General features: G+C 42.6%; 2 protein-coding genes across 2 annotated transcripts; both read left to right on the top strand.

Moving 5' to 3' along the window:
• Positions 1-1,752: 1,752 nt before the first annotated feature.
• On the top strand, positions 1,753-4,889 carry ART4 (ADP-ribosyltransferase 4 (Dombrock blood group)). The gene is given in 5 exon segments (XM_031057544.1): positions 1,753-1,762; positions 2,440-2,510; positions 3,045-3,787; positions 3,789-3,872; positions 4,781-4,889. Coding segments are annotated over 5 exon segments (1,017 nt in total).
• Positions 4,751-10,339, top strand: SMCO3 (single-pass membrane protein with coiled-coil domains 3). Its single transcript, XM_005421632.2, has 2 exons — positions 4,751-4,851; positions 9,571-10,339. The coding sequence occupies exon 2, from the start codon at positions 9,588-9,590 to the stop codon at positions 10,263-10,265; it is 678 nt and encodes a 225-aa protein (XP_005421689.1). The 5' UTR covers positions 4,751-4,851; positions 9,571-9,587; the 3' UTR covers positions 10,266-10,339.
• The last annotated feature ends 2,998 nt before the right edge of the window (positions 10,340-13,337 follow it).

Raw genomic sequence — 13,337 nt, forward strand, 5'->3', positions numbered from 1 at the left:
CCTTCCTAATTTACTCTGTCAGCTTTCCTTCCCTGAGGGATGGACAGCACATCACACCTCAAGGACAGGGACTGCAGATGCTCAGGAAACTGGCAGAGTCAAATCTCTGGTTTCATGCAAGCTGGTGCAACCATCCTCAGCTGCTCACTGCAATAAATACTGCTATGTAAAGCAGGTTGGTGTGCTGCTTCTTTCTGTTCCTCTGTACAACCTTTACCTGTGTTAAAAGAGATGCCTGAAAGACACAGCCTGCTTTTGTGAAGCCTGAGGAGCAGGAAGCCAGTGCATGAGGCTTCCTTCTCCCCTCCCATGCCCCAGAGTGAATCAGAAATGATGACACTGAAATTTAGGTCATAGGTTCAGCACTCTGTGACACTGAGGGAGAGGAGGGCCAGAAAAGCCTTGTCCTGCAGTAAGGACACAGGAGAAGTCTGCAGAGGTGGCTGCCAGTGTGAGCCTTGCTTGGCAAGCTGCTGTGGCTTGCACTGCTGACAGTGATTTTGGCCAAGGAGAAGACAATAAATGTCTTCTCTGCATGTCTTAGTCAAATGCCTGTGGCTGGTTCCTCTATTGACATAAACTAATGGGGCTTCACTGCTCACAGTAAAACTCTCCTCTGAACGCCATCTAGTAAAAATTTACAGAGTGCCTCATTGAAAACAGTGACATTTTTGCTTGGAAAAATACCAGAGAGATTAGCAGAATCCTAATATCAAGTGGACTAAATATAATAAAATAGGGGTGTTTTGGTTGTTGTATGGTTTTGTTAGCACAAAAAGTTTCCTGTCTCTATTTGCATCTTTCTGTTAGTTTTATATTTTTTCTCTCCCTTTCAGTAAATATTTTTTTCAGGCAAAAAGAGTTACACCCGGAGGCCTCCATTATGTCATCTGCTCTGTGTCATCAGATCTCTTCATGGGCTGAAGTCATTATGACCTTTGGGGATCTGAGCACTCAGATCACGTTACAAATTTACTGCTGAAATGGAGGAATTCAATTGTCGCTTGGTCAACGCAGCGCTAAGCACCGCCACAAATCCTCTGCTGCCATCTTTCGGCCTTTGTATTTGTTGTAGTTAATAATAACTTGCATTGCTTCTGAAGCGTTTGAAAATGCAAAACCTGTCCTCCTGATTCCCTTCACACGAAACATTCACTTACAGGTCAGAGGGGAAAACCAGGGACATAATTTACAAATGGATTATATGCAGCTGAACTGACATTTTAGTGGGAGTGTTTATCATGATTGCCATGCTCCCAAGGGAGTCTGGCTCAGTTTAGGTCTGTTTTATCTCTACACAAACAGAGGTGGAGTTGCCTCTGAATAAATTTGTGAGCCCTCCTGTGGACTCACTTTTAGCAGTCAAACAACCACTTTCTGAAATACAGCCCAAGATAACAGAGACATTCCAGGATGGAGAAGTAGGTAGCCTGCATCCATCACTTTGTATGGCACTTCATGGCATCATCTCATGTCACCAGCAGCAACTGCTTTGAAAGGAGCCCAGTATGAGACCTTTATGTCACCCCCCACCCTATCTCAGCACTATTTTGCAGATGCCCTGTTCACAGAATCTGAGCAGCTTCACAAACCCCTCTTATCTCAGGGAATCACTCCATGTCAGGAAGTGCTCCCCTCACCCAAGCTATCATTATCAGGCCATGGAAAATGGGCTTCACTTTTCTGTAGTCAGAACCAAAGCCTTGACTCTTTTCTTGGCCCTTTTTCCATACAGAAGTGTTAGCAGAGGCCATGGGGCTCTGTGGGTGAATAACCCACTGCCAGTATTTGAAAGGGTCTCTAGAAAGCAGCTGCTAGAGAAAGGTTTGTCTCAGCACAGAATCTGCATTTACACACTCATTTTGGCTGTGCCAATGCAAACAGTCCAGCAAAGTGCCACTCTGCAGGGCTGTAGGATTGGCAGCACAGGAGTAGAAAGCAGGGGGTGATAAGGACGAGGAGGAGAGTTAGGTTATCACTGCTTCCAGATGGGATCCCCACCTACCCTGCACTTCTGTGTTGGCTTTATCACAGTCAACTTCTTTAAAAGGGCTTTTAAACTCTTAACCAGGGAGCAGTCACCCTGGCACACCACTCCTCAGGAGAAGTGCCTTAGACTTCCCCAAGTCATAGTTTTCTTCCTTTTTGCAAGAACAACACCAAATACCTTGGAATCAAAAGAACTGTCAAGGTGATGGACACTCATGCCAGCTGAAGTTGGTGCAACCAGACACTTCCTTATGGATTTTGGGCACATTTCTACCAGTAAATTGTCTGCTTGGATTGATTAATGACCTCTGAATTGCAGTGAGAATTTGGTGAATGATCAGCCACCAAAACCTGAGTGCAAATTACAAGCTGCAGAATTTTCCAGTTCAAAGAAAAACAGAAAGAAACAGGTGCAAATTACCTTTCCTTTAAAAAAAAAGTTCTTTACAGTGTCTTGGATGAACTCTGGGAAGCTGGTGACACTGGGCAACCTCCTGTTGCTGATCTTCTCACAAATACTGGTAAAAGAGGTAAATATTGCTCTTTATTTGAAGCAATGAAATTTCTTATACCACAGAAATATTTTTTTTTTCCATTTGAAACGTGTTCTTTAAGGAGTTTTGGGTTCAACTTTAACTTTTCTGCTTTCAGTTCCTCTGTTCCATTTATTACCTGTCTTAATTTGTTTTAGTTACTTGGTTGGAATTTTCCTCCTGTTTGCAGCCAGATGATTTCATAGTGTTTGTGAGTAGATCTCATGGAATCTTTCCTCTCCTTTTCCAGCCTGTCTAAATCGACCAATGCTCCTGGGAGCTTCTAACATAGCACATCCACATCAAATAAGAACTCTGTCATCCTGACCTGTGGTGGTGTACAGACAATCACCTGAGGTTGCTCAGGAGGGTTTTGCTAAAGATTTGCTACCTGCCTTGCTCGCTCTGCCAATAATGACAAAGAGGCAAGGAAAGGGTAGAGAAAAACTTGGCTTGCATCCACAAAGATACACAAGAAATTCACACTTCTGATGCTTATCTTCCTTTGCTTTTGTGTTGCAGGCTGTGTCCCCCATCCTGATGGATATGGCTCTGCAATCCTTTGATGACCAGTATCTGGGGTGCAGAGAGGAGATGATGGAAGAACTGGAGCAAGGAGACTATTTCCAAAAGGAAATAGCTGCTAACAAGGACTACCTGCGTCTCTGGAAGAAGGCTCAGGAGGCTTTGCTGAAGAGCCCTGTAGGTCTGCTGAGGGAAATGCGTGACAGCCATGCCACAGCCCTCATGGCTTACACCATGAACTCCTCCCTGCACTCCCAGCTGAACTGGGCCACATCCACAGCAGGAATCTCTCCAGAGCACTACAGACACAACTTCAGCTTTAAATATTTTCACTTCTACCTAACAACTGCTATCCAGATATTGAAGGAATGGCAGAGCAGCATGGGGGAACATCAGTGCTACCAGGTGCACAGGGGTGTGAAGGACTTGTATATCAAGGCCAAGGAAGGCAGCAGGGTGCGATTTGGCCGTTTCACTTCTACCTCCCACCTCAGGAGTGAAGCCCGGAAGTTTGGGAATGAAACTTTGTTCACAGTGACGACTTGCCTGGGAGCAGCTATGCAAGGCTTTTCTTACCACACATCAGAGAAGGAAGTCCTCATTCCACCTTATGAGATATTTCTTGTCAAAAGCTTCCTTCAAACCCAGCAGGGTAACCGGCTGCATCTGCATTCTGTGGGGAACTACAGCAAGTACCAGTGCCAGCTGGTGGAAGGTATTGTACACAGGCTCTCATGCAAGGGGGCACAGGACAGGCTGCTCTCCACTGCCCCAGGCAGCCCCCACCAGCTGCACCCACACGGAGCCACACTCACGGCCAAACCTGTACCCAACCTCTTGTCTGGCCTACAAGACCCAGCTTTTACCCATTTGCTGTGAAACCTGGGACAGCTCACTAAAGATGAATCAACAGCAGGTCTCAAGGTTCTTCTCAAGGTTCTTTGCAGCCCCCATTTATCCCAAGTGTCACTGCAAGGATGTTGTAGGACTCATGGTTTGGGGTCCCCAGCACTGTTATTGCAAGAGTGGGTGAGATTTGCTTGAACCAAGCAATCTATGCTGGCGTCTTGCAATGCTGCTACACTTCATGTTTCAGGACTATTCTAGGATTTGGTCCACTACTACTCTGGCAAGCTAACACTTCCACACTTATCTCTGGCAAGTTGAAAGAACTGTAAACAAAGCTACTGTCATTTTAGCAGTGACCTCTCTCCTAGCAGGGAGAAAAGGTATCCTTTGACAAAGAACACACTGAGTTTCCTGGTTATAGAGAGAGCTCTATGCTGGAATACCTCATGGGGCCTGTTTCACATCCCTGCCTTTCTGTGAGTCTGCCACCAGCCCAGGACTCTTGCTTTTGTCTCTTTGCTCAGCAGTGTGTCAATGTGATTTTTGAGCTCAAAACAATCATTTAGGAATGAGGGTTTGTGCGTCCAAAACCAAAATAATAGAGTTGAGAAAATGGCCTTTGTGGGCAAAGGTTGTGTTAGCAAAAGCAAAAAGCTTTAGGCAGTGAATAGAGGTCTGAATGACTGCTCTCTTTATTTTCTTTCAGCTTCAAGAAGCAAGAACAGTGGTTATACTACATTTGCCTCTGCCATTCTCCCTAGTGTGCTTGGAGTTTCCCTGTGCTTGGCCCACAGTCTCTGATTCTCTGGCTACATCTAGATATGTACAAGAAGCCTCTGGAGTTCCTGCTGCTACAGAAGGTTCAATCTTCCCTTTGCTTTCAGCTGCAACTCTACAGCTGAGACTGGAACATTCAGCCTGGTTCATCAAAACAGACATTCCCTGGACCATTCAGGTAGGAAGAAGGTTGTCTACGGCCTTTCTGAAAACTAGATCAGGGATTCAGGACAGACACACAAGAGATCCTTACAGATCTCTTAATAGCTTTATTTTTAGTGAGAAAGAGTCAGTCTGTGGGATGTGGAAGGCACCATGGCAGTAAATTCAAGTGGGTAGCTGGGCAGCTGTGCACATCTCCTTTGAGAGCAGGGAAAGGTGGTGCCAAGATGTGCATTGAGGAGCCAGATTATTGTGTTGGCTGAAGAGACAGAGAAGTGCATTAAGTCGCAGATTCTGGCAGACCCTGAACAGCCTTTCTTTGCCACTTTAAAAAAAAAAGATGAACTAAAATTTCTGGAGTGGTGTCTGACTCTGAAAAGCAAACAGAGGAAATCCAGAAGGTGTTATTACAAGGGAATTACAGAGGAATAAAGGTGGATATATTTTTTGCTAGATTGTTACATTTCTGAAATCAATTATCCAAACTGCTAACCCAGCTGATCCATTCTCCCCCAAGACATTAGTTGGAAGAAAACATAGGAAAAGTTCTTTACAGCCTTTTCTGGGACCTTATCAAGAAGCCAGCAAAATATGGTGTAAACAGCTGCAAGTATTGTTACTCTGATGGCTGCAGGACGTATGACTTTGACTTATATTCTCCAAAGTAAGGGAAATGCTGTGAATTAATTATTCTTACGTTTTGGTGTTTTGTGGTGGATTTGTATAAGTCCTAGAAAACAACTACTTTGCATCATCCTCAGAACTATAATCCTTCAGTTTGTAAATACTGGTGGGTCTACACAGAACTGAACAGTCATTTTTGGGTGGGGGGAATAGACACAGCAAAGTCAAACTCATGACATCTACGTTAAAGGGACAAAGCAATTGAAGACTGAGTAATGCCACATTTTGTCAGGCTACAGTTCCCTTAAAAGCGATTTCTATTAGTCAGTTAATACACTGACTAGATGATGCAAGCATCCCTTGGTAGGTGGAAGCACAAAACATTCTCCTTGCTTGGGTGCTCATCATGATACCATTTTGACTGCTAAGAAAGTTACGTCCTTCTGCTTGCACCTCTGAGTTCTCCCAAGGCCAGCTAGACATACATTCCTGGGATAGTGTGCAGCTCAGAGACTGTTCCTGATGTTGCTTTGCTTGTGCCAGAGCCCTGTAAAGCTGGGCTGGTTGCAGCAGACATTTCGTCAGCTATTGCTGTGGTTAGATGTGTAGTCAGAAGTGTTCAAGTAATTGCAACTTCCTGTCCCACTGTATACTTTCAAAACCTTATTTTCAGAACTCAGTTCAACCATCTGCCTTTTCCTCCATTTCTTTCCAATGGCAAAAGGGGTCTGAAATTGCATGAAATGGCAAAATTGATTTTAGCCTTCACTGCTGTTCAGAGCAGAGTCTGGGCCTCCACAGCACTTCTACTCTCATGGCATCAGAGACCTGGCAAACTGCAGCAAGGAAGGATGACTGACACCCCAAATCAAGTATTTTCCTCCAATTTAATAGGCCTGCAATAATAGCTATTAATCCTCCCAAAAGATCCAGAGTAAAGCAGGATGTCTTCATATTGTTCAAATTATTTTCTGTCTTGTTCCAAACGATGAGGGCTCTAAAAGAAAAGAATTTGTATCCACTGCAAACACAGAAGACCTGAAATCAGTTTCCAGAATGTGACACACAGGCAGTTGCCTGCCTGATCAATTCAATTCAGTTCAATATAGCATGAAGTATTTCAGGACTACATGGCATTCTCTGTGGAAAATACTCAGCAGTCACAACTAATTGACATTTCCAGAACTATAGCAGTTAAATCATTTAGTGTTCTCTTGCAGCTTATGTTCTCATGCCCACAGCTCTGACAACAAGAGAGTTTGGCACTCTGACTGTGTTCATTAGAGCTGAATACAGCAACTCAACTTTCAGATGAAAACACATTGACAATTGCAAAGTGCACATTTTATGCTTCATCTTATATTTTCATCTGAGAACTCAGCCATCCTCTATAGTGGAAGCAGTGTTCCTAGTGAGACCCTTGTGGGCTGCAGGTCCACCTTTCTAAGGACAAGAGCATGAAAGATGTCTAGCTTGGTTGAAGGCATATGTACAAGCTTGTCTTACTGGAACAGACAGAGCCTGTTTCCACTCTCTGTGGTGTCTATTTTTCAGTTTATGTGGGACCATTGAATTTTTCTTCTGTAATTTGCAGGTGTACAAAAGCAGTCATTGCAAAAATTCATTATTTCAAGGCATAGGTGCAAGGATTCATTTTTATATTTATAAACAGTAGAAACCAGTAAAAAACATTATCTTGTATCTATTTGAATTAGAAGTACTGTCCTATAGCTTTTATGTTCTGAGGACAGCAAGTAACACCATCCCCTTTCAGCCATGGCTGTAGCTGCCTGTGATGGCACCTGGGCTGCAGGCAGGAGGGATTTGTGCTGTACCCATTCTCTCCAGGAAGAGAAGGCCTTTGGAGGATCTAGTAATTGGGAACTAGCATCAGGTAAACTGAATTCTCTTAAAATTGGAGGGAAGGGGAGAGGAGGAAGAAAATGAGATGGGTCTGGGTAAACATCACACAATAGAATTAATGACAGGCACATTAGGATGCAGCAGAAGCCCAGCCTCCAGATCCCTAACTCATCACATGCTGCTGGAAAACACCAGGCGAGCAGAGGGGAAAGAGGCTGAAGTTACTATCCCATACACATTTCAACAGGAGCATTCAGACCAAATCAGGTAGGCAGTGTATATGTTTAATTAGAAAAGTTTCTGTGGTAAATCTCCACAGAGAGATCTCTGGAGAAATTGAAATACAGAAATATATGTGGCCTGCCTAATTCTAAAAGAAAAATATAAAAGCTAATGAAAGTGCTAAGAAATAGAAATACAGAAATATATGTGGCCTGCCTAATTCTAAAAGGAAAATGTAAAAGCTAATGAAAGTGCTAATGTGAAGAGTAAGAAGTAATTTTAGCATTAGGAGATATAAAATCTAGAGCAGCTGTAAGAAGCCGAAATAGTCATGTGTAATGAACAGATTCTAAAAGTCTTCTCCACACCTGTCGAGTATGTAAAACGTCTGTTGAAGTGCTGTTCCATCTAAAACAATTTGTCTTCTCAGTTTCTACCAATAAGGGAAAACAAATGACCTTACAACAAAACAGCACTGGAGTGGAAAGGTTTTAGTATCACATTGAGTCAGAAAGCAAGCCAGCAACATCCCTGAGGCAGGACTGATATGAAATCATAGCCTGCATTATCATGGCTTTATGTTTCCAGAAAATCACAAACCTTTACTGTAAATGTATTTGGCTCCTTACAGCTTGTATAAGAAGATGTGTTAAGCATTTTATTCTCTTGGCAGAGATTCAAGGTAAGTGGTTGAAAGAAATATACAGTACTGTGCAAAATACTGGGGGAGAAAAATTCTTTTCAGACTGGTTTGTGTTTCAGCACTGAGATTAAAAGTTGGCAGGGGATTGTGGAAATCATTCTGGTTTTCAACAGTGACCTTGTGGGGGAGGGTATGTTTAGTAAAATACAGCTGGGTCAGTGTCAGATGATTTGCAGCTAACAGACAGTGCAAGAACTACAAAGGACCAAAATGGCACAAAGGTATCTTTTTCAGAAGAAAAATCTGGGTAGTCCCCTACACATAACTATGTGTAGCTCTAACTGTGATATGTAGGCACTGACAGCAAGAAGAGAAACATCTTAGAAAAATGCAAAGCACTGCACAAAAGTGGCCCAGATTTGCAATAAGAGGGCTGAGACCATGAAAAGTACCAACAGAGAAATGAGTCATCCTATTCATTCATAGTTTTCCCCTGTAGCAAAGATGCTTGCATTTAAGATGAAATAATGTTAAAGCATTTTCACTTTGCAGCTGGTGAAAGGTTAAAGGAAGTGACAGTGTTGATTACAGAATCTTAGTGATGAGGAATTACTCCATGATCACTGTTAACTCAGTCTCTTTGCACTCTATGTTGGCATGAAGTTTATGAAGAAATAAATATCACGGAAGGAAATACAGTGAGAGATGTGTGTAAGGCTATATAGGTTAGGATGGGGTTATTATAGACAATTTTACTATTCATTATTAATTCTGAGTGTAAGCTTCTTAGTATAAGCACAGAAGGCTTATATAGTATCATTTTCTCCTGAATGTTGGAAGAAAAAGGCTATAGTGGCATAAAATGCTTTATTGTGGCATGTACCATATCTACCAATCATCACGGTTGCTGAAAATTTGAATGCCACTAAATGGATAAAATAGGCTGATACAAAAGAGTGCCTGGAACAACCCTTTAATCTTTAAGCCACATCTTTAATTTTGCTGATTAGATGAGATTGTTCCATTTTTTAGTGAACTAGTTCAGCTTCTACCATCTTCAGTTTCCAAGGCTGAGTTTCAATCTCAATCTTCAATTGCCAATGGCTCACATCTATTTTACCAATCGGTTCTGCTTGTTACATATTTGTTAGCTATTTTTGTTGCTCTGACCATACCCAATGTCTTACAAGGTCCTTTTCCAATCACTTGGCGAAGATCCAGAACAAGAATTAAGAATTCCACATTTACAAGCTATGCCTTGGGATTTGACCTGCTCAGTATGAAAAGAACCAGTGGGGCAGAGACAAAGCAGATTGCACTTCTCTTTAGGGGCTATGGTTATGGGTGTTAAACAGAGTAAGAAATTTCTTTTCTCTCTTGAAGTAGCTTATTTCTGAAGAATGGCATTGAGTGACCTCCTTTACCCAGATAATCCCAAGAGAAAGCAAGAACTGATCCATCTGCACCAGGAATTGCTTGACTCTATGTCCACAAATTTCCATGCAACAAATGAGCTGGTTGGAGTGCTGAATGAGCACCTGGGCTGCACTATTACCCCCATTGAAATGAGAGAGAGCAGCACAGTCAAGGAAAACTGTGAGATTATCATTCAAGTGATGAGTGAAATTCAGCATCAGGTGCAGAAGATTGACAGTGACATGAAGGACAAGCTCGAGCCAGTGCTGTACCAGAAGCTATATGATATCAAAGAGCCCGAGCTGGAGAAAATTGCAATAGCCCAGAGAGTTTTTTCCATTATTTTTGGAGAAGCAACTTCAACAGCTGCAATGGTAGCCATCAAACTTCTTGGCTCTGATCATTTAACTCTCACTGTGAGCAAGCTCATCGGTGTCCTTGCGCAGATTGGGGCCTCTGTTCTTGGGGGAGTTAGCATTACCATCATTGGGCTGGGCCTGGAGATGATTCTCCATGCCATCCTGGGAGCTGTGGAGAGGAGCCAGCTTCTGACAGCTGTGAGGAGCTATGAGAAGCACCTGGCTGAGTTTAAAGCAGCCTCTGAAAAGTACCAGCGTGCTATACATGAAGTGACTTCTTTGGTGAGACAGCAAGTTCAGTAAATGAAGGTGGAGTTCTCTCTTCTGCTGTCACTGCAGCTGCAGCAGCTTATGCCTCCAGAAACCTTTTTGATTCATTACGACAAATGAACTACTGATGGCTTTTTATTTTCTTTTTTGTGGCAGCAGAACAAGAAAAGAGTTCAGGAAACTGGCACTGAAATACATTAATAGAGAACTGGTTTACAGGTGTTTTGGGGGGCAATGTTTCAAATGTTTGCACCTTTCCTTAAAGCTTATTTTCTGGGAAGCATTGTAAGTAACCTTGAACTGTAATTCATACTGGAGACAACAATACAGGTAGTGGTGAGAAGGTGTGTTTCTGTATCAAAGATGACAACACAAAGGGAGAAAACAATTTCAACAAGGCAATTCATGACGGCATCTGGAGGCTTTATGAAGACATCTGTGGTTGCTAAACCCTTACTGTGGTTTAGTGCTTAATCTGATAGACTGAATTCAATTACAAGGACTAGCTGAAGCATATTTAACTGCTATTTTCTGCCCTCCTAAGGAGCCAGCAAGAGATCTTCTTTAAATAAACTCTAATCCCAGTAGATTGGCAGGTAAGAGAAACATGGGCCTAGAGACATGCAAACAGACACAACCTTGCTCCACCGCTGAGAGAAACCAGCTGCTGTGTTCTGGGTGTGCCTGGCCATGAATAACCTCTTGTGCTTGTAATGCTCTGCTCCTGCCAACCCACATGTAAAAATTTCTGTGCAAAGTTGCTCTTTTGTTGATTGGAGTGGGATTATACAAATGTGCAAGTGCTGTAGGATTGCAGCCCTTTTAAACTGAAGTTATTTTCAAGTGCTTTACCTGATCCCACCAATGTGGGACTGCCAAGAATGTGCTCAGATTCTGCATTTCACAATATGCTACCAACTGTCCTTATTTTTCAGATTTTAAAACCAAAGCTGGAAGCAAGAACATTATTTGTAGTGTCTTGCTCTGATCTGCTGTGGATTGTTTTTTCTTGATCTTAGAAAAAAAGGTAATTTGAGAATTAATAAAAATGTACATGAGTATTGGAAGACTTCTCTTCTTTGTACTTGTTTTTTTTTGTTTGTTTGTTTTTTTGTCTGAAAACCAATCTTAAACCAAATAATAAAGAAGTATTAAAAGCTTCATTATACAAGCAATTCTTTTTTTTAATCCATGATAGCCCATCTAGTAGGGTTGTGCACAGGTTCCTTTTTTTAGTACCCACTTCCCCTATACTAAAACCATGTCCAAATTCATACATGTTTGCTAATATTCAATATTAGCAATCTTAATTTATTAATAACCAGATAATGCCTATGAAATAAAGAAATGGGTGAGATTCACAACCCTTCCACTCTGCGGATTGGGGGGGTTTATTTGTTTGTTTTGTTGGGTTTTTATTCTCCTCCACTTCTGTTCTCACTTTAATATTTTCTGACTCCTGTTTTATGCACAAAAGCCGCTAGATGGCAATGAAACTGCTGGTACCCAACAGCTCTGCCAAGTCACCAGGGAGAATGCCCAGGGATCAGGAGCATAGATGGGTGCCAGGGCCTGAGAAACTGGGACCAGCTGCAGACTGGGCTATGTGAGTCAGGAAGGGCACTTCAGTGGTGGCACAAAGCACTGCCTTGCCTGCACGAGGTATTGTGGTGGATGATGTGGTGACCTGACGCATCACTTCTCCAAGATGGAACACCTCTTGTCTCCTGGCACAGATGGCACTCTAGAGGCACCTCTGCAGAGGCAAGGGACTGTCAGTCAGTAGAACAGCAATAGCTGTGTGTTGGAGAGGCAGGAGCTCCTGGCTCCTGTTTTCTATGTGCAAATGTACACTCTAAACTAGGAATTAAAATCAGCTCTTTGAGAGATTGCCAATCACTGCTGTATGAGAATAGTGGAGTCAAAGAAAAACAAATCTGTTGTATTTTTCAAGCAATTTGCCCACAAATGTTCTTGAATGTGAATGCTAAACAGTGTCAGGGGAAGTGAGGTACACAGTGAGGAACACAGAAGCATAAAACTGCTCCTCACCTCTAGGTATGTCCTTGTTCCTGGTGGACTTAAAGGATTAAGTGGGTTTCCCCAAAACAGATTTAATTCCTGCTCTCTCTAATGCTCTGGCCAGTCTTATGTTTGGTGCTCCAAAGATGTCATAACCAGTCTGTTGATGTTTCCCCTCCAGACTCCTTCAAGCTGCCTCTCAGTGTGACAGAAGTACCAAGTGAAAAATGTGAGAGGACTATTGTTGCGTGGAGGAAGAGAAAACTCTACAACTTTTTTTTTAAGTTATAGGGCCGGTATGTTTATTCAGCGCTGGACGCAGGCCAGAGACAGAAAGACTGCTCTCTTTAAAAGGGCATGCGCACTTTTGCGAACTCTAGTCTTCCCTTTTATTTCTCTTTCAAATGCATATGCATACAATTTCACAATAGGCTCATACATATTCATTTCTATGAATTTCGCAGTGACTTTTGCTGCTAATTCTCATTATCAGAAGGAATTTCTTGTGTCTCTGTCTTGTTCTTGCGGTGTCTCTGTTTTCATTTCACTGTCTCTTCTTTATCTTCTTGTTTTTCTATCGAAGCAGCTTTTCTCTTTGGCCTTAACTTGACACAGAAAAGCACCTTTTACTGTTTTTACTCTAGGGGGGATTTTACCATGCCTCACTATTGTCCTCCAAATCAGCAGACACAGCTGAGAGAAAGCAGTCAGGGCTGAGGCAGCACCACTGTCCCCACTGAGCCCAGGACTGCCAGGACAGAAGACCCCAAGCCTTGTGAGGTGGAGATAACCTTCGAAGACTCAGCCATCCCCCCTCAGCATGGCCCCTGACAGGGATGTGTATGGCCACAGCTTTCCACCACATCCTCTTGAGTGTTCTGCCTTTGCTCAAGCTGTTGTTCTGGACAAAGGATTAAGAATTAAAACTGTGATATACGTGTTCCAAATAAGAACAGCCAAAAAAAACCCTGCCAATCAACCCAAACCAGTGGAGGCTGCTTCCAAACCTATGTGGAAAAATAGTACAGTTGCAACCAAATTCTGCTTGGCTGAATGTTCTTTCTGGTGACAAGAATAATACAA

Source organism: Geospiza fortis, unplaced genomic scaffold, assembly GCF_000277835.1.
Source record: "Geospiza fortis unplaced genomic scaffold, GeoFor_1.0 scaffold186, whole genome shotgun sequence".
NCBI classification, from domain to species: Eukaryota; Metazoa; Chordata; class Aves; order Passeriformes; family Thraupidae; genus Geospiza; species Geospiza fortis.